General features: G+C 40.6%; 1 protein-coding gene across 2 annotated transcripts in view; it reads right to left on the bottom strand.

Moving 5' to 3' along the window:
- DOP1B (DOP1 leucine zipper like protein B) overlaps nt 1-24,320 on the bottom strand; it is a 51,860-nt gene extending 27,540 nt beyond the window's left edge. The window contains exons 1-12 of one of the 2 annotated variants that reach the window (XM_056329899.1): nt 24,025-24,320; nt 21,017-21,191; nt 11,092-11,273; nt 10,828-10,998; nt 8,277-8,466; nt 7,324-7,422; nt 6,494-6,617; nt 5,812-5,912; nt 5,258-5,372; nt 2,646-2,766; nt 2,011-2,130; nt 1,315-1,420 (exon numbers count right to left, since the gene is read on the bottom strand). In XM_056329899.1, the coding sequence (XP_056185874.1) occupies nt 1,315-1,420; nt 2,011-2,130; nt 2,646-2,766; nt 5,258-5,372; nt 5,812-5,912; nt 6,494-6,617; nt 7,324-7,422; nt 8,277-8,466; nt 10,828-10,998; nt 11,092-11,273; nt 21,017-21,154 (1,467 nt within the window). In that variant the 5' untranslated portion in view covers nt 21,155-21,191; nt 24,025-24,320. The remainder of the gene's footprint in view (nt 1-1,314; nt 1,421-2,010; nt 2,131-2,645; nt 2,767-5,257; nt 5,373-5,811; nt 5,913-6,493; nt 6,618-7,323; nt 7,423-8,276; nt 8,467-10,827; nt 10,999-11,091; nt 11,274-21,016; nt 21,192-24,024) is intronic. The other variant, XM_056329898.1, reaches the window with a different exon arrangement.
- Between the last annotated feature and the right edge of the window lie 2,436 nt (nt 24,321-26,756).

The following is a 26,756-nucleotide window of genomic DNA, read 5'->3' as shown; positions in this document are numbered from 1 at the left end:
AGTGCCATTCATTCTTTCTTCATTCTACATGATGAACCCATGAATCATATGCTAAAAATCTTAGGATAGTCAGCCAGCTACTAAGAGACCAGAAAGTCCCAGGAAATTATATACCCAATGTGGTGGTGTGCTTCCCCCTTCCCACTGCACCCTGACCTAATGATGACTTGACTGTATTCAGCTCAAAGTGGATTTGGGAGTTTGACTTGAGCAGCACACATATCTCACAAAACAGATAACAGATAACTAATGCTGTCTAACAAGAAAACCAAATGATGCACGAGGTGAGGCAGGGGCCTCACAGCCTGGTGTTGCATCAGTGAAGTCCAGGAAGACACCCACACATCTGTTACTGTGAGTCTGTACCGTAAATCACTGTACCTGTACCAAATCCTCCCTGCTCTGTGCTGAACCATCACAGGGCCCACTGACATTCCAGATTTGATACCTCGTTAAGAACAAACTGGCACACAATAACTGACTCAGCCCCACCTCACCATGAGTATAAATCTGGGATTTTAGAATCCGTTTTTTTTTGTTGTTTGTTTGGGGTTTTTTATTTTTGAGGACAAAATCTCCAACTACTGGATGGGTCAAGGGGCCTGTATCTCTCACCTCCCCAATCAGGGACACCTCTTTGGTAAGATTTGTGCCTCCGACTACATTGGACGTTACCTAGGACAATATTCTTAACAAAAGCACTGAACTCTTAAGCTCAATTTTTGCAGTAAGTGCATTTATCAACGGTGATTCTGAACTTGATTTATTAAGGTGACGGATATAACATCTATTCTTTCAGCTTTGTGAAACTGTTTCAGTGAAAGTCCTTAAACTGTGCTCTGACAGGTAAATGTTGACACCGATGAGTGGCTGTGCAAATAATCCTTTAGACTTAAAGTTGCTGACCAAGTCTGAGACAAGGATTGGATCTAGCTGCACCTAGACCCCTCTCTGAGAAGGTGTTTAGAAAGCAAGGGGATCTTTTCCGAACCTTGTGACTCAATGGGAAGGCTGTCTCCCCCCACCAGCCACCCATCAGACTCTTAACACAATACCTAAGAAGCAAAATGTACACTTTTTCATTCCTTTGATTAGAATCACCATATTTTAAAATGCAAACAATTTCTATTTTGCTAGGCAATAGCATGGGTAGCCATATATGAAGTCAGCACATAAAACTATACTATACAGAATACAGTATGCATATGCACATGTATGCCAATTTGCCTATTTTCATTTAAGGTAACCACAATACAGATTATTTTATTTTAAGTTTATTAAAACTTCAAAGCAGTTAACTTCAGGTTGCCTTACCAAAGGAATCACATCAAGAAGAAACACCAACAGTGTGCAGAGCTCTGAAATTGTGGGAGGAGTGCTAATATTTTCAAGAGGATACATCATCTGTGTGGATTTATTTCTGAATTGAGAGAAACATTATTATGTAAGCTTTTTTTAGTGTCAAAATTCTTGTTACAATAAAAAACCTTCATCAAACCCACCACAAAATACTGAACAGCTAGGTTTTCTGAAGCAGAGTAAAATGAGACTTCTAATACAGCAGGACAAAATATTCTGTCAAAACCACCTAAACTGTAGCTTGTATGTCAGATGCTAAAGTGCTTCTACTTTTCAGACTGAATCTCTATACACAATCTTACTACTCTCTTATATTTAGAAAGAGATAAAAAGATAGATATCTTTAGTTTTCTTCAAAAAACACTTGTTCTTCCAAGGAAGACCTCTTCACCTCCCCTCCCACACCTCTTCCTCCTTCAGCTGTCATTTTGAAAGCAATTTCTTTTCTTCTCAGGTTGCAAGTTTCCATCTAATTGTTTACCTGTTTGCAGTCTTGAATTATTTTAGGATGCAACATAAATATCTGTCTGATTCTAGCATGTGCTATGTTCCTTCTAGAATTAAAATGCTTCAGTAAACATTATTATCTTACGCAGATACCTCTTAAGTGGCATTTTTAAGAGGGGCACTATTGTTTAACAACATAAACACCTGAAACAATCTTCAAAACATTTGGTCATGTAATCCCAAAGGAAATCCGTGCTTAAGGATGTGATTAATAAGTTGACTGTTTTGACAATTTCCGAAGCATTCTTGTTCTCTTTGATTGCACTGTGTGAAAGAAAAAAAAAAAAAAAAGCAGGGGAAAAAACCCAAACCAGACGTCAGTGAAGATTTTAAGAGCATGCACACCACAGTATTAGCCGATGCATTCTAAAATATTTTCCCCCATTTCTCTACAAGATAAAAGACATTGATTGTTTTAAATCAAGGGCTAAGCTGTTCTGGAATAACTACAGTCTGAGCATCTTTCTCCTAGATGAAAGAAATCAAACCTTGAGCTTTGCAAATCAAAAGGCTAAGAGTTCTGTCACCAGACTGATTGGCCAATATAACTGGATTTAATCAACACCAATCATATGCAGTGTACTTCATTTTCTGCTCTGCTGATCAAAAAGAATTCAAACATGTGCAGGGAAAAAGTTAAGTCATAGGAATATCTCATCTTCTCTACAGAAGGTCACTTGGTTAAAAACCTAACATTCCTTAAATTGGTTAGATTTTAATAACCTAACTTAATATAAATGATACAGCTTCAGTTCATACTCAAAAAATGGTAACTATACCTTGCAAGTATGTTGCCACTTTGATTGTAGCTGAGTTTGAGATCAGAACCAAGTGCATCTTTGCAATAGGAATAAAAGGCTCTAATAACTTCAAGGAATAGATCACCAACAACCTGTGGCCCTGCAATTGAAGGAGAAAAGAATCCATTAGTTGCACTGAAGCAATTGCTAGGTGGCTCAGTTACAAACTTGTATTGACTTAAATTAGGGCTAGCTAGACTAAAAAAACACAATCACCTAAGTAGGAAGAAAATGCTTATGTGGCTTTTTAAAATGTCAGATTTTCCAGTTAAAATAAAATTAAATATGTAGTTAAATATTTGGGTTTGTTTTAATTCTAGTTAAATACCACCTGTTCCTTTTAGGAACTTTTAAAACTGGTACTTGGAAAGCCTGGTTCTACATTACACTTAAGTCACTGCAGTTAGGCACCCACACTGCAATCACTTACAAGTAGGCATAATCATAACCATGAATCTGCAGTTCACATGCCGAAAATAATCCCTGTCTGTATCCATAAGGAAAACAAGCAGGTTTCACAACACACGTTTAACATAGTAGCCTTAATTAAATCTTGAGGGACAGAAATCGGAAAAATCAGCAAATTGAGGAAGTTCAAAGGCCTAAATACATAAAAAAATGCATATTTATAAACAGTTTTAAGAAGGTAGTATAAGTTAGGTGTGTGCTGACAACCGCACCCAGTTTTCAAGGGTCAGCACTTTTTTGTTTTACCTGAAATTGTCTATAGAGGAGGTGAACAAATAATTACAATACTCTAAACATGGAACCGTTAAAAAAAAGTAGTGTATAAAGCATTCCAATGAGTGCTTCTAAAAAAGAAAAAAGTTAAAATTACTAAGAGTAGCAGAAAAGGTCAAAGACTCTTGTTATGTTTTAGTTTGCTACCTTTAATTAAAAATATAGTTGCATTGCTAAATCCACTTCAAAATGAAGTAAAAGTCACGTTGGCTTAAGGCTCAAGAAGTTGTATTTTGTGTGCTGACTGGAACAGAAAGATTACACTGTATAATGCAGTTCAGCTAAATAACCCTTATCTGTAGTTCAGTTTAGCACTGATTGTCAGCCAAATAAAACATACAAAAGGGTAGTATCTGTCATCTACTTGCTAAATTAGATTAATCAATACATTTATAGTGTAACAACCTTATTCTCTTCTTCAGCATTTGTGTCAAGAAATAAAAATGCTTTATATAAGAGGCTTTAATCGCAATGGACTTTTTTAAAGAGCCACCAGAAACCAGCTAAAACCAGCAGAAGGAAACATTAGCATCACTGTCTTATAAACAGACTAACAACTGCTCCTACCAAAGTAGCGTTCATTTGTTAGATAAGCAATACAGAATCCTCATTTTTTCCTGGCAGTGCTTTGACAATTCTTTAACAGGAAATGCGCTTAAAAGGACTTCCCTGACCCATGAAAGAGGATAAGCTTACCAGAAACAGGAGCCTGTAAAGCAAACTGCCACTCAAGCATTTAGCCTCAGTACATGAGTTTTCTTCTAAGTCTACAGGCTTAGTCAACGATAATATTACTCTCTTACCCAGGATAACACCTAAAACAACACTCCCGGATACAGTCAGTCACTAAGACTCTATTGCCCAGTTAACCAGTCCATAGGCTTCTCATAACTGCCAGATACACAAAATATAATTTCAAAGACGTATCTGTACATACATGGTTCTCACAGAATACTATTAAATCCTAAAATTCTGTCAAGTCACTTTGGCTTAGTTTTTTGATGCAGAAAGTAGAACTTCCCCTTTAAAATAAGAGCCGGCAGAGCCTCACCCTTCTGGTGCTGGCAAAGTCATGTACACAACAGGACAGACATGGGACAGGGAAGAGGAGAAATACGTCACAGCTCAGTCAAGTCTCAAACTATAGCTCCCAGAGCAGCATCAGGCCAGCACAAGCCAGCAGTGCTACTGACAGAGGCACCCCTGCCTCCCCACACTCCTAACAGGTTATTTCCAGCTGAAGAAACTGCAGGGAAGCGGTACTTCCCACTTTGGCAGCAGTGCCACCATAGGCTACGTGCCCATGGGACCAGAGCGTCTGGGAAAGCAACACCATCATGACAGTCTGGTGCAAGTGTGTAGAAAGGCCTGCAAATACAACCAAGCCCTGGAAACATCGAGGCAAGAGTAGTACCAGTGGTTTTCCAGATAGAAGCCACTTCATAAGACAGAACAGAAAGAGGCCTAACTGTTTTAGCAAATAAGCTCCAAGGAACAAACTGAGCAAAACATCAAGACTAGGGCAGAAGTGGTTCTTTTTATGTAACCCTCAGATCGTAGTTCCAGGCACAGAAAAGCATTATCCTCACTAGCATACATCCATGCTACCAAGTGGAGTGCTCTGCAGAAGAACCAGAGATAACTTGGAGAGGGTGCTTGCTCCAGAGGACCATTCTGAACCAGGTCCGAGGCAAGGAACACAGCCAGCCGCACGCTAATACGCAATGCACACACATTCAGAATTAGGAACAATTGTGCAGGGTGTTGTCTTGAGTCCTACTGTCAAAGGCAATGAACACCAAGTTGTAACAGCCATTAGCAGTCGTAACAGAAATGACAAGCAATAGTACCTATTTCAGGTTTGTCAAGGAGACTGATTAGGATGCGGAAGGGTTTCAAATAAGCTTGATGTTGTTCCTCTGTATCAGACTCTGGGCACTTCTGATGTAAAATTCCAATCAAACTCTAGTAAAAAGAAAACACCAAAATGTTATGTGAAGATGACAGATTGCCATTTTATTAAGACTTGCAGTATTTCTAAATTTGATTTTGTTTAGTACTGACTAAAATTGTACTTCAGCTTTCCATACAGAGTAGACAAATCAATGACATCACCGTCTGTACTCAAGAGCTGTTCTTATTTAGAGAAGCATTTTTAAATAATTCACGTAGTTCATCAAAGGTGCTTTCACTAGATTCTATTTGCATTGTAAGCACATACAATATTGGGTAAAATACAGCACAGCAGGCATTCAGATAGATGAAAATATAACCACCAAAAGGATGCTATCTTCAGAGACAAAAGGTGAAGGACAAGCCAAGCGGCACAGTGAACAATTCTAGATGCAGTTTGCGCTAACATTTGAAAGGATCCTAGATACATCCGTATACAATGAACACCCACCTCAACCAAAAGATCTTTAGAATATTTTCCAAAGAAATAAATAGCACGGTCTTCAGAAGTTGTTGAGTCTGGAGCAAAAGTACCACCTTTAATATCAGAGCCTACAAGATAAACAGAGGCACTAGGTGTACTGAGAAACACCACAGTACAGAACACTACACATATGTCATTTATACAAACATCTAAATTACACTGCATTTTTAACCTTTGTTATTTCAACACTTTGCTTGAAACTAAATCACATACTGCCCAAGAACGGCCCACATATCACACTTTGAGGCATCAAGATATGCTATACTGAACATAAATCAAAACTCAGGTCAGATCCAGACATGGGGTCAGCAAAGGCAGCCATCATGCAACTCCATGGCTGCAGCTCTTGCCCCATCACTTTTAGCCTCCTCTTATGCCGTTAAAAGGAGAAAGATGGGGAGAAGCTATAGCTTCTTATAGCCCCTCCTTCACAACTAAGGCCACGTGGGAAAAAAAGAGACTATTACTTCCAGAGGGCAAGGTTAAAATAGCACTCCACTCCTTTCAGTCCACTGAACCACTTCAGAATGAACTGTAGATGGGACTAGAAATAACTCGTCAGATACCCTGTAATTCAGAACAGTGAGATGAATTTTTTTTCCCCCTTAGGTATTCAGAATATTGAATATCACTGTATATTGTACAGTACCGAGCAACCATGCGTATAATCTTCTATTGAGTGACATGTCTCTTCTCAACAATGTCTGTGTAGCTGCTGACAGAATGCAGACTAAATCAGTCCTGCGCAATAGAATAGTGCTTTCGTTGCAGTCCTAGGATAAAAACAAACATACTTTAGCTGTTTATGAACACTGAAACAAGTCAAATTGGTAATGAAGGTTGGTTTTTTTAACTGGTAATATTAATGTTTTGGAAAAAAAGACAGCAAAGTATCAACAACAAAATATTCTGTATATTAAAAATCTCAAGAAAGGCCATCTGACACAATTGTGATAATTTCTGTATTTCAGTTAAGCTAAAAATATTAAAGACTTCATTATGCTATGCCTTAAGACTTAAAATTTCTTGCTGCTTTCAAAATACTGACTATAATACTAGGTAAGTTAGAAGAGGATGGGAAACAACCCATTTCAAGCAACATTTTCTCTCCTAGTCTTTAAAAGCAGTATCTTTGTTTAGTGCAGACAGTTCCAAACGCTGAAATCCTACTTGAAAAAGGAGCGTGAGTTTTTTCCATATGCAGTTTCTCAGGCCTGAATTTAAGCCCATTCCAAATATCATGCAATATTCACTGCAAAAGCATGTCTTCATTTGAAGCTGTAAGGAGTCTGAGAAGCAGCAGTCTCCTCTACTATTAAAACTGATGGGGGGAAAACAAACTGCAAAACCTGTTCATTGATTTCGAAGGCACAAAATTCAGACATTTGGCAATAACAGAGGTAGGAGCTGGATTGGTTTCACAGAAGACACCTTCCCACACAAAGCGTGCATGCCACAACACCAAAGTAATCTTGTTACCAAAGCTGTATAAAACGGGAAGAAGAAGAGAATCGCTTCTAGAGTGTTTCTTTGCACAAGGACATTTGAATCCAATACTGATACACACAAAGACTTTATCTGTAGAAGGAAAAGAAAAAACACAGTGGTGTTTTATGTCATGATAACATTTAAACTACAATCACTATTAATAATCACAAGAAGGAAAGAAAGCAAATTGGTTATATCTGAACCTTAAAAATAAGAGGATAATTACCCAGCCATTTAACTCTGCCCCCAACATGAGTTAAAAAACAGTTTTGTGGAATGCTGTTAAAAGAATTGTTAACACTTTGCTACAATGATTGTTGGCTTTGTAATGATACAGAATGTCATAGTGTGGCATCAGTAGCCATCAGGCAGAATGTGAAGCCTCACAAAATGCTGGCACTAAAGCATTCCAACTAGCATTAGTTATTCTTCACTCAATTTAACATAAATTACTACCTACTGAAGATTTCCATTTTACTGAAAAAAGATACTAAATTTCAGAATTGTCTTCCAAAACAGAACACACTTTGAGAAATCCACATTAAACATTGTATGTACTGTATTATTGAAAAGCTAGTCTTCAACCTTAAATGACAATTCAGAACAAGTAGACCAAAGATGCCAGATTTATCTTCTGATTTGATACAGTCAGTCTTTTAAGGCTGTATGCAGTACCAATTACCAAAAACTGCAGAAGCTTCGAAAGCCTTGCATTCTGCAGGCTAACCAAAATCTGTATAGGAGGTTCTCTGCTATATTTCAGGTAAGATGCTCCCATGAAGTAACCACATTAAGCAATTCCAGTGTGGACTTTTCAGCTTCTCTTTCTCTCTCTCCAAAACATTTTTAAGAGCATGTCACTCTAATACAGAGAAGGCACAGTTTGCTACTAGGCTGGTATTACGGTAAATAAAACTGTTCTATGAGGAGTGTCATGAACTTACCGTGAGCTTATAATCTGTGCCAAGCATGTACTTCTGCTGTTTTCCAGACAGCTCTCTGTTGATATGACTGACAACAAAAAGAGAAGCTGGTAGCCTAATGGATGGGCTGACCAATACACTGCCCCAGAGTGCTCCATAGAACACTTCTTGGCCCATCAGTAAGGAGAGCTTCACAAGCAGAGCATCTGTTCTGTATGGAAACATAGTTGACGTGAGAAAAACAGATTTTTGTTAGTTCAGTTTTGTACCATAAAAAGGCATACACAGAATTAGCACTGTAGTTGACATAATTTATTTGATTTCCTCATCTTTGTATTATCAGTATTGCCCTTTTCATGTGAAGATGACTGCATCTGATTGTATGAAAACAATAAAAAAAGCACCCAATCCTTTGTCGTTGTACACACTCACTGAAACAAAGTTTCTGTGCATACTTTGGAAACTTCTCCAGTAATTATCTGTAAACATTAAGCTTTGAACAATTACTGCAGTAGCTCTGATTGCAAAATATTTATGGCGAGAGGTGTGCAATGCTGAACTGGAAATAGTTTAAGCTGATGCTACACTCTGAAAGCCAGTTTTATTAGTCTGTGAACTGGAAGATATCCTACATATTTGTCCTTGCAATTATAAATCAATGGGCTCAATTTGTAAGTCACTGAATGAAGAAAAAACATGAGATAAAATAACATGCTGACAGTTATTGCACAGAGGACTGGTACTGGTACACTGAAATTGGTTTAAAGGCAGTCACGTTGGAGGTCTTATGACTGACAGCACATTCTCTGCTATGGCAACTTGGTCAGTACTCCAGTATTTTACTATAATGTAGCAATTAAATCCTCGTGTGAGGAATGTACAGAAAAGAGTCCAACACAGAAGAGGGGACCTCCCCCTCACCCCCAGTCAGATAAAGTAGCCCTCAAGCCATTTTTTCCTTTTCCAGTGTGTGTGCACGCACACAAATTCATGCATATGTGTGTTTAAGAACATAATGTCTAGGCTGAAGCATGACCCAAGCTAGTACTTCTGTCAAGTTCAGGAACAGCAGGGAAGGTATCAGTGTTAGTCTTCAATGTTGAAGATTCTGAAAACATTCAGTGGAAAGTCTCTCATGAAGCTGAATTTAAAATTATTCTAACACACCTTCCAGCAAGATATCTTGGTCTATCTTTCTTGCACCAGGATTATTACAATAAGTAAACTAAAGAATGACTTTCTCATGTAATTTTTACATTTCACAAAGTAATGTTAATTTTGGCATAAATCTTTCACAGTGAAATATATGGTCAATTCTTCTCTGTGATCCTGTTTGTTCAAGGCAAAGAGGAAAACAACGCCATCAAGAATAGAGGAAAAAGGCACATAAACAGAAGTTGGATTTTGGAAGTTCACTACTTCAAATTTAGTTTCAAAGTTCAGTCTTCCTAAAAAGGCTTCAGGCAGACAAGAGATTTAGTTCCAAGGGAACCCCCTTCTCCCCCAAGTCCTTGTCAACTAGTGCTGTAGGAAAGAGAAAATTATACAGCCTGACAAACGGCACGTACTAAAATTCTGTTTCTTCAGCAGATGTGTGAAGAGGTATTTACTTGTCCATAGATCTGATGTTCTGGAATTGGCAACTGAGTGCTACTCACCAAGTTGGGAACACATGCAATCTACTCTTAGCTGCTCCAGCAATTGATAGGAGCCTTCAATTTAATACTGGTTTTTAAAAAGAAGCATTAGACATAGAAATATTTTGCTTATTATATGTACATAATCTACATGGCCTGGCATATCTTGCTCTTTTTTTCTTTTTAAGGGTACACACAGCTATTTAAGATTCAAAAAGCACAGAGAGAACAGCTAACACATCCAGATCAGCAAAACAAAAGCAAGTACATTACCGATGTAACATTTAGTGACTGTTTAAGCAAAGAAACATTTGGATGAAACTTACAGTGGTTTGGTTCTTATAAGATCTTACAAAACAGTTCTGGTAACTTAAGTAAAACCACTACACAAATGGGTGCTCAGCTGCTTTTCTCAGCATGCTTCCTCATCCTGACTTTATTGTACTGAATGCCACTGTCATCACTACCAGGGGCACCCAAGAGTGAGAGAGATACTTTTTCCCACAAATAAGTTGCCTCTTGCTTGTGTTTTCAGAACCTGAGGGTAAGTATCTGCTATAGAAATACTGGAAAGAATTCAGATGCTGTCTTGTGTTACAATGTTTAAATAGAATTTATTGACAGCACAGTGGTTTGGGGAGTCAATTATTTAGGAGTTCAGAGGAGCTTTGATAAATGAGTCTTGTTCCTTTCTCTCAGCATATCTATTTTTAACCTTCATTTTCTGCTTTTCTCTTCTTCTCCTCCCGAGATGAAAACAAAAGGGGAAAGGTTTTTTCTACTTTAGATTTGTTGCGTCTTTCAGGGACTCACCATTCTTCCACCCTCAGAAGCTCTTTTATCGAGCCTTCTATATAGAGAGCTGACAGAAATTTGAGAATTCCCTAGAAAAGCAAAATACTGTATATTGCTTTTAAATTAGTATTAGTTCTCACCTGTCATAAATTTCTGATCCTTCTTCCAATCCTGGCAGCAGCCCAATTACAAAGGCTTGAAGACCAGGCAGGAGGGACTTCTGGAGAGGAAGAAAGTATTTCTCATACAAACCAAGGAGAACAGGCCTCACTGACATTGCTGCATTTGCCAGCAGAGGAAACAAACCAGAGCTTTAAAACAAACAAACAAACAAAGAAGAATTTAAAAAAAATAGTTATTAAAATAAACTGTGAAATGTATATGCTTTTAAAAGAAAAGTTTACCTGTACAAGAATAAATCCTTGGCAAGCCATTTTGTCCCAATAATTTTAAATATTATTTCATAGGTTTCTAACGCCTTTAAATGCACTCCACTAGGTAGTGCTGGATGCAAACACTGAGATAATCTTTTACTGATGATCAGCCGTCTTGGCAATAGAGAATATTTCAGGTTACTCTGAAGAGCCTGTGGAAGAAAGGAGATGAAAATAAATAGCTATAATGTAAAGAATGATGTATATGACTGAATGTCAAAGGTTTCCTGCTAGCACAGTAGTTAATGCATTCAAATGAGAACTAAATGCATGTAAGAGTTTTCTGTCATAAATGCATTTTGTTACACTGAAACAGCAGAATTCTGTGGTTGAGTTTTCATATGAAATCAGTACTAAAAAATCTAGAACTGGTCTTACTTTGCTTAGAGACTGGAAAAGGAAGTCAAAGGACAGGAGAGGGAACCCTTATCCTATCACCAGGGGAAGTAAGGAATTGACAAGAATAGCATCTCAGCTTCTAAGGACAGGGAATAAAGTAAGAATTAAATAACTATCTTTCCTCGTAAATTTTCATTTCACATATAGCTTAAATATAAAGAAAAAAACCTTCTGACCAAAGCAGGAATGATTAAAAGGGACAATAACATCTTAGAAGGTATTTGTAATTCTTTCAGTAAGCTCTATTAACTACACCCACTGTATTGACATATAAATGAAAGATCTTCACATAAGAAATAGTTGCAGACAGGCTAGGTCTCTGGAAAAAACAAACTTAGGACCTTTCTCTGGAGAGATTACTCTTTTCCTTGAACCATGCATGCATTTCAGCAGGGTAAATAAGTACAGCTCTCCAATTCAGAGACAATTAAAAAAAGAAGTTGCAAGTAAAGGGCCCTTTAGCCTTTGAACATTGTCTGCTAAGGCAAACAGGTGCTTCACTGCAGATTGACACATGGGATGTTTTCAGGATTAGGCAAATTCTTGACTCTCCCAAAGGTTAAGTCATGGTCTTATCCTACCTAATTGTTTCAAACTTGAGGCTCTTCTATCCTGCCTGAAAAAAAGTTTTGAAAAAGCAGCAGACAAGTGAACTAATCCTTCCTTGCTCATTTCCAAGAAAAATCCCCGAACAGTTCTGCAACAATCATGGCATTCACTTGAATGCTGAATACACTCATCAGTAATAAGAGGAAAAGATAAAACCCATCATCTTTCAAAGGTGTGTGCAATTTATTGCTTACGACTTTGCAGTTGGTGGGCGTAAGAAGCTAGAATCTGTGAGACTGCTATTGCATTATTTCTCCCATTTGCTGCCCTTTAGTAAAGAGCTTCTAGTAACATTTACTCAAGAAGAAAAAGGTTGAGAGTTTGTAACAATGGTAAATAGAAATGTCACACCATTCTGATATACATACAGTACAAATGCCATTTAGAGCCAATTAATTTCCTTCCTTCCCTCTCCCAGTATGAGCACAAGAACTGTATGGCGCTAAGAACTAGAATACAGCTGCAAGAATACAGCAACAGTCCACTTATGAAACTAAACCAGGTTATGTTTGTGGAGTTAACTTTGATAGCCGAGAGATTTACTCATACATTACATGAGTAATATTATTTCAATATTAAAGATTGAAATCTTTAATACTTGTAACAGTTTCAAAGACCGCTTGAAAGCTGGACTTTGAAACATTCTGTTTGCATTGGTTGGTATGTATTTGCCCACACCCTCTGTACATATATAATAGAAGGTAATTACCGAAAAAAAAAATGCCAGTGGTAAATATATTTCCTCTCCATCTTAAGACTGAGGAAATGTCATCTTAATATTCTATCAGTTAAAATTTAACTATCAACTAGGTAGAAAATGAAAACATTCCCTGTTTATAACAGAGTATCTGATCCATTACAGAAATAATGCCATCTCATAAAACACGTCTTGTTTGGCTTATTTAATTCCCTAAGGATATGAAGTAAACCTCCACCAGCAAGAACCCCACTTCACCAATCAGGGAGCTAAGCAAAATATTTAGTCAGAGGAAAAAATAGTCTGGCATATTAGGAGTTGAATAGTGGATATTTAGGGATAATTCAGTTTTAAGTATTTTCCTGGGTAACTCTGAAACCTTCCTATGTCCAAATTCCAGCAGCTGAGACTAGCTTAGAACAGCACTGTATTCACATAATGTGATGTCAACCATACTGCATTACCTGAAGAACCAGAAGGCATCTCTGTACTGGGAGCAATATTGGAAGACTTTTATTATGATCCTCATACGTAAGTGGAGGAGAGCTTCAGTGTATCACATCACAACAATTCTGAGATGAAATTCCCTTCTCAAAAGCACGTAATCTTTTTTATGACTTGGGTTGAAAAAATACAGTTGGACACAAGCTATGATACCTTTTAAGAGCGGATGTGCCTGGTTAACAGTTGTCTCTACCAGCAGATGCAAGGAATTTTAAACCACACTGCAATATATTAGAAGACTGTGGTTGCACCAAGACCCAATCCAGCAGAGACATGGGCTTGGCTGCTGCTTTGCTGAAACGTTCACATTCTTAACAGCTTCCCCAGAACTGCAGGGCTCAAAGAATTTTAAAAGGGTTGAAAGACATTAATTAGGGGATGGATCTAAAACTGTTAAATGCTAATTAGTTTCTCTGAGCTGACAGGCAAAGCTAAGAAGCTTGATTTTTAAATATCCTGAGCTCCCAACTGACAAAGAAAAAAAAAATCAGTTGTCTGTGAGATCTAGGACTGCTGAAATGACATTACAATTTCAGCTGTTACAGGTAAGTTAAATGTTGTGGTAGCAAGCCTGGTAGCGTTGGCATTGTATGCAGATGAAGATCCCATTCCAAACCATTGCTTCCACATCCAGAATCCAACACTAACAACCACAGATGGACAGCTCTGCTTACAGGTTTTGACATCTATTATTCACCCATTCTTTTGATTCTTGTGAGCTTGATGTGACCATCCCTAGTTACATATGGGCTGAAGCCCATACATGATCTACTTTTCCTCCTTGTCTCCAACTGCTTTCCACATGAGCAGTTAGGGTGGCAGAAGTGTTAAAATGTCACTGGAACTGCTAGTAAGGGTTGAACTTGAGAAGCCTGAACTGCCAGCAAGCACCCGACACTTCATGTATCATCCCAGGTTTTCAGGTATCAGTAAGAAATCAACAATCCCAGAAAATTAAGAAGTATTTGATGTATCACTGGGTTTTAAAATAAAGACTTCAATCAGTAAGTCAGGAAAAAACAGATACGTGTCCACATGCATGTCCAGTTTTCAACTTTTTACAGATTCTTTTTCTTAATGACTGACTAGAGAACACATTATACACACTAAACATTTGCTAATGCATAAGCATGCTCAGAGTTTCTTTAAATGTGGCCTATAAAGGGTAGAAAGGGCAGACTGTATTCTTTGCAGCAGTGTATACATGTGCCTTGAAAAACAACCACCCCAAAACAGGCACACACATACACACCGAGGAATATTCGCATTTCCACAGTTACTGGTTTAAGTCATTCTGCACTGCTTTATAGCACCACTACAGATCAGTTAGATCAATTTGCCTAGACATAAAAAACCAAGCAGATCAAATAAATATTTTTATTTACATAACTAGAATTCCAGAAAAATGCAGCATGTACATCAATTTATAAGATTAACTTCAACTAGGAGATACTATAATTCTTGTTTTAGACAACACTGGTTGGGAGGAGAGGGGGTAGAAAGACAGCCTGTGTTTCCATATTCCACCAATTCATTTCCTAAGTGAAAAACCTTCTGAACAGAGCTTTAGCTTCCATAAAAACAGCAGCATGAATTTAAAAACCGGTTGTGAGGAAATGGTAAACTAGGAGCTACAGCTATACTAAAAGAAGGGGGAAAAGAGCTGTATAAAATATTCCTAGTCCTGCACGCTGCATTTGTGAATCAGGTGTGGTGGAGTTCCATAAAGCAATTAGGAGGCAAAGCTTCCCTTCTCAAAGATACAAGGCTTGCCTCCAACAGAAGGCAAGTGGTGCTTGTGTTTGTAGTTCAGCCAACGGTTGTTATAAAGCCGTGGCAGTCAAGAGTTCTCAGATGAAGCAACTGCTGTAATTAATGGCCATGCTCATTAAGTCTCTTTCAGAAAAATCCTTCTCTTCTCTCCCCTCAAGAACAGACATATTGTGACACTAAGTGTTATTACTGAAACAAACAATAATTATGCAGCTGCAATGATTTCTGTGCTTTCTTTCCCCCTCCCCACCAAACAGATCAAGTACTTAGCTGAGATCATATTCATCTTGAAGTTTTTGAAGAAAAGCCTACAGAAACAAGAAGTTTCTATTGAAAGTCAAACTAAAAAAAAATTACCTCGGATTTGCAGACTAAGACTAACAATAAGTATTGTAAGAACTTATAACGTATGCATTTACACACTTGTGTTATGTCCAAGGATAAAAAGCAGTTTGAAAGTGCTCTTTTAGAGCAAATATTGCTATCATTGCTGAGCAAGTCAACCATGCCGTTAGCATAAAATAAATCCCTCTAGAACAACTGATTTTTCAAATGTTATAATATTTTGGTTTCACTGTGAACAATACGTATAAATGAACATCTTGCTCGGAAAAGAGACACTGGCCTGCCAGACATGTTCAGTGGCAACAGTCACTAGAGAAGCTTACATGTAAATCCCGTATCACTGATACCCAAAAACTGTTGAAAAATTGTTGAACGAGGTGTTTCTGACAATATGCATGGCAAAATTCTGTCCATCATACTTATCAAACAGATGCAGGTTGGGTTTTTTTGGTAGGTTGGTTGGCTTTTTTGTTTGGATTTGTTATTGGGTTTTAGTGTATATGGATTAAACAAACAAACAGGGTAGTTTAAGCATTCATTTGCTAAAAACCCAGTGAGATTTTGTGCTTTTCTGTGAATCAGTAAATTTCAGAGACTTTTTTGAGTCTCTTTTCATAGTTTCCTTACAAAAGCAGCCTGTGGAATCCAATATTTGATACTGCTCAGTTCCAAATTTTCCAAACTGTGTCACTTATCTACTGTTCGCCTGCACCCAGAGTTAAAATTTCAGGAAAATATATGCCTATAATACGGATTTAAAACCCTAACACAAACTATGCACTTGTATTTCCCTAACTTCATAATAGTTTTAGCCTCTTAATATCCTGAAGTTCACCCTATAGAAATACTTTTATATATATATTATATAACATATATCTCCATTTATACTCCGAATAGACAGTGACAAGCATTTGGGATATGAAAACAATGTTAAATGCACCTGTTTCACTGATAAACCCATATATGCTGAATCACCACCTATTTCTAGCTTTAAAAATACACCACCCTTCCCCTCTAGCTTTTTTTTCTGCCAAAGTATCAAAGTGATTTCTTAGCGTTGTATCCTTTTACAATATTGGAACAAGCTAGCAAAATCTGTGATAGTGGAAAACACTTTTTAGCACTAGGACAATTAAGGAGGATTACTGTATTCTGGATGCAGCAATCTGTATTGAACGTCTGACAACCTTAATCACAAAACAGTGCTTCCCAAACAGCAAACACACGCAGATTTGAAAAAACAATAAAAACATGTTTCGAAGCTGTATCCAAGAACAGTACTGAGAAGAGAACAATGCTGCTATTTGAAGCATGGAGCAGCCTAGCCTGCAGCTACTAAATGACTGGTTTATAGTAACTAGAGCTTAAACAGAAGCAAAGCACAGAGAGAGATATATTTTCAAGTGGAATATGAGTAAGTTTCAGGCAAAATTGAAGACAATCTTTAGACACTAACATCCTTATTTACTGCCTGTTTAATCCACCTGTTTCCATCTGTCCATTTAAGTATTTATAAACATTACTTTCCATTGTTTCTCCTTCACTGTGATGGTGCGTAACACTCACGCTATGCAATTTAAAACCCCAGAAACCTTTCCCTTAAAAACCTGGGGTGTAGTATTAGTTAGCAAATTCTGCCAGCTCTCCATCCTTCACTCATGCTCACATTTGGTACCTGCAGTTCCGTTCAGAACACCCCAGCAAAGATTCATCCTACCTAACCTTAGAAGCCTACACCAGCTAAAAAACACGGGCAAAACTGCAGTAACTCACCTCAGGCTCCTATAAAACCAGTGAGGAACACACACAATTTTATAACAGCATTCCTCTGACCTACTTTAAATAGCAAGATATGAGTCACAAAAGAATAAAAAAACCCCATAAACCCCCTTATTCCTTTCCCTGTCTAAAACTGATTCAAGTTAAAGCTGTCCACGTTAAGGTCATGTGAAGTTAGATAAGCCTCACCTCCCTTAGCTGACAAGAAATAATCTTTCTAGATGTACAAACAGACCCGTCTGGCTGACCATTCAGATGAAAGTCAACTGGTTTCTCTGTTTCTTCCCTGGTTTTTACAAGCCACTGTGAAACATCAGTTAGAACCACAGAAGCAACACAGAAACTGTGAAAAATTCAGTTTAACCTTGGCAGCTAAGTAGTAATAGAAAGAAGTAGCAGAGCTGTTTCTTGTCACGAGGGGTAAAACCAGCAAGAGATCCAAGATCACTAGTTTCAGCCAAGGCCAAAGGGATCTGGATCAGCTCCCACCATTCTTTTTCCCTCATCTTTAAGTAGTGAGAGCCTGTGCTGCTTCCTCCAGATCTTCTATTAGAAAGGGTAATGCCACTGAGCTTCTACAGAAGCAAGAGTGTGTGTGTTAACTTCTGGGACTCAATAGTGCAAAGTATTGTTGAAGCCTGCCTACAGGAGAAAAAGCATCAGAAATTATTACACCTATATAAGCAAGAACATCCACAATTAAAGTCAACAGTACAAAGACTCTTAAGAAACATGTGCTTAAAACAGATCTTCCATGCTACTCTAGAAGCATGAAAAGTACTTCTGAAACTCCTTGACTTACTCACCCTCTCCTGTCTCTCCCTTTCTCAGCATCTTGAAATTTTCTTAATAATAGGCATCACTGCACACCAGTTACTGACACCCAGGTTCCTGAATATAACCACGTGCAAGTGTTTGAAAACACTTTTATCATTGAGATACTGTTGATCTCCCCCCTCTTACCCATTCTCTCCCTGCCCATTCATTCACCTCAGAACTGGCTGTAGAAGAAATTAGTGTTGGGGGAAGTGTTTATGACATAGGAGTCTAAAGAACTCAACAGCAATGTTCATGTTTTAGGATGTAAGAGACCAAGTAATCATAGGAGTTAAAAGCATAGCTGTTGACATCTTATTTCACAATCTTCCTTTTTGGCAGTACATCCCCCTGACATTTCATCCTTATTTTCAGATAACAGACAGAAGCAGATGAACACTGGGGATGATTTGCTCTACCAATTCTTAAGCTCCTCCAACAATTAAGTCCATAAAATACCACAGCAGATGGACCGATGTAACAGCTAAAAGCTTTTCTGCTTGGTTTCTACTACGCTGCTACATATTTTGGCAATTATGTACCTGAGTAAGAGCTTCAGATAGGTATTAATCACTTCTGTATGTTCTTCTAGGTCAAGATAAAAGATCAAAGCCCACCTCTTGCCACAGGTAAGAAATCTCTCACTCTAATTATTGCTTATTTTCCCTTTTGAGAGAAGCATTACAAAGGGCTCTAGCTCTCATTGACTCAACAGGAATCATGATGAAACAGTGAAGGCAGAAATGCATAACTCCTATTTCCAGAGCAATATTCAGCTTCTCTCCTCTTAAGAGGAAAAAAACGTGGCTGCCCTTAAAAAACCCTCAATTTAGCAAATGTTTCGAGTTTTCAAGACAGATAAAAAGGAAGACCATGGTAAGTAATTACAGGCCTGTCAGTCTCACTTCAGCATCTGGTAAAATGATGGAAAAAGTTATTCTGGAAGTTACCGAAAAACACTTGAGACACAACGTAGTCATTGGTCATATCCATCATGAGTTCATGAGGGGAAAGTCCCGCTTTTTAATTTCCTTTCATGACAAGGTCGCTCATCTAGCTGACCAAGAGAAGCCAGTAGATGTGGGTTTTTTTTATTTTAGCAAAGCTTTTGGTGTTGTCTCTCACAGCATCCTTCTGGATAAACTGTCCAGCAGACAGCTAGACAAGTCCATAACATGCTGGCCAAGCAGTTGGCTGGTGGGCTGGGCTCAAAGGGTTATAGTAAATGGAGTTAGATCAGGCTGGCAGCCAGTCACCAGTGGGGTTCCCCAGGGCTTAATGTTAGGGGCAGTGCTCTTTAATGTTCTTACAAATGATCTGGTTGTAGGAATCGAGTGTACATTACGTAAGCTTGCCGATGATACTAAACTAGGAAGAGTTATGGACTCCCTCGAGGGCAGAGAGGCCTTACAGAAAGATCCGGATAGACCAGAGAGCTGGGCAATCACCAACCATATGAAATTTAAGAGCAAGTGCTGGGTTCCCCACCTAGGACAGGGTAATCCTGGTTATATGTACAAACTGGGGGACAAGAGGCTGAAAAGTATCCCCACAGAAAGAGATGTGGGGGTTTGGGTTGATGGCAATTTGAGTATGAGTCAACAGTGTGCCCTGACAGCCAAAAGGGCCAACCACGTCCTTGGGTGCCTTAAGTGCAGCGTAGCTGGCTGGTCGAGGGAGGGGATTGTTCCACTCTACACTGCACTGGTGCTGCCCCACCTCAAGCGCTGTGTGCAGTTTTAGGCACCTCTGTATAAGTAGGACATCAAACTATTAGTGTATCCAGAAGCGTGACCAAGATGGTGAAGGTCTCGAGGATAAGACTTGCGAGGAAGTTTGTTCAGCTTGGAGATGGCTAAAGGGTGCCCTCATCACAGTCCACAACTTCCCCAAGGTGGGCAGTGGAGGGGGAGGTGTTGATCTCCTCTCTCTGGTGACCAGTGATAAAACAAGAGAAAATGGAATGAAGCTGGCTGGGTCAGGGGAAGTTTGGACTGGACATTAGGAAAAGGTTCTTCACCGAGAGTGTGGTGAGTCACTGCAACAGGCTCCCTAGGGAAGGGGTCACAGCATGAAGCCTGTCAAGAGTTCAAGGAGCATCTGGATGATGGTCTGTATAATATGGTTTAGTTTTAGGTAGTCCTGCAAGATGCAAGGAGTTGGACTTGATGATTCTTATGGGTCCCTTCCAAATTCAGATATTCTATAACTCTATGGATTCTCCCCCTCTTGGAAAACTCTGTAGAATTAAGGTTTAGCGATGACAGCAAAGACACGTGAGGCGTCTATCGGGTAACAACAGATGTTTCCTTATGAATTCTGCAGAAGTTGCCTCCTCCCACCCCTACTTCCTTAATGACTGTAATTACTCTTGTCCCATGTACGCTGAGGAACAGCGTTATGTTTAAAAAGACCAAATGGGACACAACATATACCTTGTTTCTTGGGGAGGAGGAGAGGACACACTGCCCAAGTGTTTACCCATAAAAACCTTTTGCTTTCTTCCTACATTCAGTCATATTTTCCATGGTCATTCAAAAGATGCCACCAGCAGCAAATCACTCATTTCCCCAAATACAAGGGAAGGGCACAGCCAAGTGAAAGTTATCTTTACATATAAACTTTGATGCAATATATATACTAAAACTTGTGACCTCCTGTTCTATATAAAGACGTTTTTGGCTGCTCTAGAGTGAGTATCCAGCATCCTGAGGGTTTCTTCAATGCAAAAACTAAATTAACTTAGCTGTATAAAGAACATAAACCATTAGAAGGAAACCTCTGTTGGTTCTACCAGAATTTCTCATATTTATATAAGAGATACCAACTTGGCTTCCTCCATTACCCTCCTTTATGAATCAATCTTTTTCGTGAGTGGATTTTTAATTTTGCTAAGTGCTGTAAGTTAGAGAAAAGTTAATAACAATACAAAGATAATAAACAAATGAAAAACACATTCGTGTGACACAGTACCTTATTGAGTTTGCCAAGGGAAGATATAAGATCTGCCCATTCACTTGATGATTCAAAGTTTCTCAAAGCTTTCTCAATCGCTGAAGAGTAATTTCTGTATCTGTAATCACCAAGTAACTCCTGCTCTTCTGGATCCATCTTTGGTTCTCATAGCAAGGTGGAATTTCCTGGTAAACTAAAACATGCACACAGTTACAAAAAGATAACCTGCATTTAAGTTCTGGCAAACCTAGAGTACTGTAAGAGAGTGATAACTATGTAGAAGCACTGATGGATCGCAATAAACAGGTCGTCTGATCACGTTTCAACACAAAGTTAAAAATAATTTGAGGCATAACTCCCAGCTCCCCACTGCCTGTTTTAGAAGTTTTGCAATCACATTTTCGTATTTATGAAATGTTTTTTCCTTCCACGCACATGGATGTCTCACACAATAACAAAGGAAATTATAATAAAGTGTCATTACAAACAAAGTGCTGACAAGGAGTTAGGGAGAAGTAGTTTTCATAAGTTGTTGCCTGTGCAGTGTTTTGAAAGGTTACCTGTAGCAATGGAATGTGAAACATTTAATATCAAAATACAGCTTCCCAGAGGAATCCCATTACAGGGCCTCTCGGTCCACAGCAGAAGGAGCTCTCAGAACTCTGCATCTCAACTTGGCAGCAGCAGATGCTGAAGTACAACACTAAGGTGTTATGCCAAATCATAATCTTCCTTTATTCCACAAAAAAAAGTATCCATACATTTTTACAGAGAAGACAGAAGTTATCCAGACCTGATTTTCTCATATTCTGCAATGCATTTAGAAAAAAACCCAACAAGCTAAACCACGCCTGTTTTAGAACAATGGGAAACAAGTGTGGTTGGACTTTATGTACTGAAAAATCATACCTTCACTCCTATGCTAGCTATGACACTAGCTCTCCTGTTAGCTAATATAAAATTATTCTTCTAGAGAGATATTTACGTTTAGGAATGCCAGGTTTAGTTCAATCAGTGTTACAGCACCAATACAGAAAAGAAAGCACTGTTCTATACCAAAACATTTAATAATATTTCTGAAAGACATCTGCATTCAGTTTCCTACTGTTAGGGCACAAAAATAAACCAAGGTAGTCCTCTATATTCTTTTAAAGCAGGTCACCTCTCACAGCATTAAAAAAAAAATATTCAAAAATCAACAATTGTGTACTGTCCATTAACTTTATTAAACTACAATAATCACATCAATGTAAGATTTTTGGTGGCAAACTCTCAGAAACAGGAAAATACTGGATGCACCCAAAAAAAGAGAAAGGTTTCTAAACACAGGTTTAAGCCACCTTTGCACTCCCCAATAGCAGGATTGCCAATACAACCGCTCTGTCATCCAACCTATATCCATCACTGGGGGGGGGGGGGGGGGGGGGGGGGGGCGAAAAGTATTATCACACAATATCATCAGGGCTACGGTTGGTTGATTTTGTTTGTTTGTTTTGCTACAGTAAAGGTTTAATTTTCTGTTTTCACCATGATGTATGCAGTGCTTCTCATAGCATAGAGTAAAAAAACCCCACTGTCTTGCAGGGTATAACATTCAGCCAGGATACAGCTATTCTTGCTCCAACAAGGATTTTTAAAAAAGTCAACCCTCCCATAAAACTTAATGAAGTGGCAAACCTGCAATACACTGTCAGCAAAAATTACAAGTAATCTGATACAGACACTGCCCCTGCCACTAGCAGGGCAAGAAATTGCACTCTATTTCCCTCATCTCATGCAAGTACCTTAATCATTGGACTACTGGATTGTATTCATACTCCTTAGAACAAAACATGAGCTAGCAAGTATTCTAGCAGGTCTCTGCTGAGCTAAGAGTGCTGCCACTTTCATAAATAAGAGATTTGTCTGGATCATTCAGAATCAGGCAACCGTTTTGCTGACAGAACACATCAAATTCTTCATCTGTAAATGCAATGTAACCGCATGAATCCACTTAGCGAACAGGAATCAATCAAGTTATCAACAGCACTTAAAGAGGTTCTACATATTCTATGAAAATCATGTTCTAAAGCATTCTCACAGCATTAAAACCTGGTCTATTTAAGTAAAAACTGATTAGATTCTGAGGATAAAACAAAATGTACTACTCCAGGGGTAAAAAAAAAACCCCAAACCAACAACCTCATAAAACTTCATTTGGGGGGGAAAGATGTCTTATTCAGTTCTTAAGACACTTTGGTGTGAAAAGAGAGCTGAACAGTGTATTCCCACCCAGAAAAGCAGGGATGGACTTAATGATTTTAGCATGCATTGATGTTCACGTACCTATGCTGCTAGATGTCAGCAAGGTTTGAAGAAACCCAATAATCTAAATATGGCCACTAGATCGTGTTTGTGCTTAATATACATAGGCAGAAGGATTTATATAAGAAAAAAAGAACAAAAGGTAAAACAAAAGCCACTTGGCAGTGACCTTCAGGCACGTCTTCCAACGCTCCGGTCACAAACTTCCTTAGAAAATGGAGACGGTCCCAGACCCTCACCGCCTGCCCGCGCTGCCCCCTGACAGGTGAGCGCGGCGGGCGCTGCCTCCGGCCCCACGGGACGAGCCGCTGCCCCCCGGGCTGCGGGGCTTCTGCGGGCAGCCCCTCGCCCCCGCCGGCCGCCGGTCGCTTCAGAGCCCGGCTGCGCGCAGCACCACGCCAGGCCCGGCCGCGGCGGCACCGGGGCCCCGCTCAGGGCCCGCCCCGCGGGGTGGCGCCGGGGACCCCCAGGACCCCCGCCGGCGGACGGGCAGCCCCGCGGCGCAGCGCCCCTCCGGCTCACCCGCCAGGCGGGGACCGGCGAGCCCGTGCCGGCTGCGGCCGCGGCGGTGACAGGGCGGGCTCCTCCGCCGGCGGCGAGCGGCGCTGCCCCCTCGGCCGGGCCCCCGCTGCCCCCCGCCGGCGGGCCGCCCCCAGCTGCCAGCGCGTTTCCCCCCCGCCCCTCCCCACGCGCCGCCGCCCTGCTCCCCGCCGCCCCCGTACCTGCCGGGGCTGCGCGCACCTCCCGGGCCGGCGGCGACGTGTCCCAGCCCGGCGCGGGACGGGGGGGCGGCACCCGCAGTCTCTATGGCAACAGGAGGGAGCAGAAAAACCCCCTCCCGCTCCGCGAGGGCCGCGCCGCCGCCGGCAGCTGGGGCGGTACCACTGAATGCAGCGCGGGGAGCGGGAAGGCGGTGCACCGGGGCAGCAGGGCTCCGGGTGCCCCCGTCCAGCGGTGGCCGCTCTCGTCTTCACCCGGTGCCGAGCCGCGAGGGGAGGCTGCCGGTGTGGGTGAGCGCTACAGCCCGGAGCGGGTCATCCGCCACCCCCCGCGGTGAAATGGTACACCCCAGCGGGCGGGCCCGAGCGGGGCGCCGAGCGCCGCCTGGCGGCGCGGCCCGAGGAGTGCCGCCGGCAGCGGCGGGCGGGTGGCTCCGCGCTGCCCCCGTCCGTTCGCCCGTCCGCGGAGCTGCAGGGGAAGCGCGGGGCGGTGTCCCGCCGGCGGGCCGCGCCGGGGCCGCTGCCTTTGCCTGGTGCATCGGCCTCGGCTGCTCTGGACACCAGGCGGCGGCTGCGCGGAGCCGCAGCCTTGAGTGTCCCCCGCTTGCCGGCCGCAGCTGTGCGCGTCCCTGCGCGGGGCCGGCGCCTGCTCCTCCGGGCCAGGCGGGTCTCAGCGCTTCCTTGCACCAGAGCCGGGGAAGGGGCAGCAGTTTTGCTTCTGTGCCAGATGGTTTGGGGCACGAAGTTCTTCCGACAGGTGTTGTAGACGCAGCTTTCACGGGGACTCAGCTGCCACGCTTACAGTGGGCTCAGCGTCCATCTAAGAAGCCCTCTGGTCTTTACAAAAACTTGAAAGAACGTTAATGTGCTTTTCAGATTTTCAGTACTCTTATAGCGAAAAAAGAAACTAGTAAAATACACTATCATGCCAGACAAAGATTTATATCCTGTGGAAACATGTTGTTTAACCTCAGGGTTTTTTCCTTTTTTTTTTTTTTTTTTTTTTTTTTTTTTAATATGCAGCCAGAGCATAGTCCTGGTAGTTCAAAATAGCTGAAAAAATCAAGGAAAATCCACCTGTTCAGTTACTCAAGATAACAGAAACTGTTAAGCTTTTGATGGATACTGTTTCAGCAGTGATCTCCTGTAAGTTTTATGTTAATATTACTCCTATTTTCTTGAGACCACTTGCCTTTCCCCTTCCTAGCTAGATTTTAATAATTTGGTATGCTTTTCTTCTAGCAAATAAAAGCTGCAGCTCCTGGCAGCTGACGAGACTGCTTTATGCATGTGCCAGAATGATGGAAGCAAGATGGGAGGGTAGGGAGGCTTCAACGTGTGCTTTTGCTCCCCAGTTGTGTACATCTCCAAAAGCTGGAGCAGGTACCAAAAGGCACCGCTAGCTTAGCTTCACATGTGCTGCCTCGCCAGAAAATCTGAGCAGCTGTTGACCAGCTTTCGTATGGCCCACGTGGCTCTCGCACATTCCATCCATTTGGGCAGTCAGCATCTGTCAGCAGGCAGTGCCGGGGTCAGCATGGACTCCTGAAAGGCTGGGTAGCCTCAGAGAAATGTGTAACACGTGGGAAATGTGTGTGATAAAAATATGAAAACGTTTTGCAGTGATTTACAGATTTATTGCAGATCTGTCAGCATTTAAAAAGACAAATCCTCAGAAATGGGGGTGGTATTAGAGCACACGGTCAATCAGGTTCTAAATTCAGATGGGGTCTTCCTCCTAACAAAATAAACTGTTTGGATCCTTCAAATATAACATTTTTCCTTAGGTATACACAGCAGGAAATATTTTCAGTACCACAGACATCAATATAGCTTATCTTTCCAAACTGCAATGCAATCAATTTAAGTTTCAATTTCTAAATTTTAGGGTTTTGTAACTTTTGAAGTAGCTTAGCTTACTTCTTGCAAATGAAGGTTAGTGCTTGAATACGTGCCCGAATGAGCAAAGAAGTCTTATTTTTGATGTTGTCCTTAGCACATGATATCAATGTCCTAAAGTATGTCAAATTAGTTGGGATATTTTCAAATTCATTTCTGAGGGTTTGCTATCTCTTTAGAAGTTCTTTTTCTTGCAAATTTATGGGGTTTGACTGAACCAGTTGTATATGGGTGCCTAACCATGTTAATTTCATTCTGATCTGAACCTATTTGGCATTTCTACCACAAGATGTCTTCTAGAACTTCAAAGAATCAGGCAGGCAGGCAGGCGGAGGAGAGGGATCCTCCTGGGCTCCTGCTGAGAGAATGGCAGCAGTATCAGATCAGCCACCAGCAGGCACCAGAGCATCTCCTGATGGAGAGAGGCGCCACGGAAGCACACAGCCTGCTGGGAACCTTTGATCATAATGTGCACCAAAAGTGACCACCCTTCCAACCAATGTACTTCTCTGCTTGGGTCCTTACAAATCTGCTGGATGGCAAATTATTTGAAAAATAATTCCTAATGCTGTTTTTTGTATCAGAGGTTACGCTAATCGAAAGCATGCCTATCGTACTAACTATTCAAAACTTCTTTCCAGGAAGGGCTATAAATCAGTTTGTTATACGCACCATGGCAGCACTGCCCATGCTAAATCCTGGCCCCTGGGATGGGAATCAAGTAATAGATTTACTGATGTAATCACTTCTGGAGACAGCCAGGCTGCATTTCAATCGAACGAACATTCACATTAACTTCCACGTGATGTTAACATGAATCTGTTTCGTACTGGAAA

Source organism: Falco biarmicus, chromosome 2, assembly GCF_023638135.1.
Source record: "Falco biarmicus isolate bFalBia1 chromosome 2, bFalBia1.pri, whole genome shotgun sequence".
Lineage (NCBI taxonomy): Eukaryota > Metazoa > Chordata > Aves > Falconiformes > Falconidae > Falco > Falco biarmicus.
This window is presented reverse-complemented; position numbering and strand designations above follow the sequence as displayed.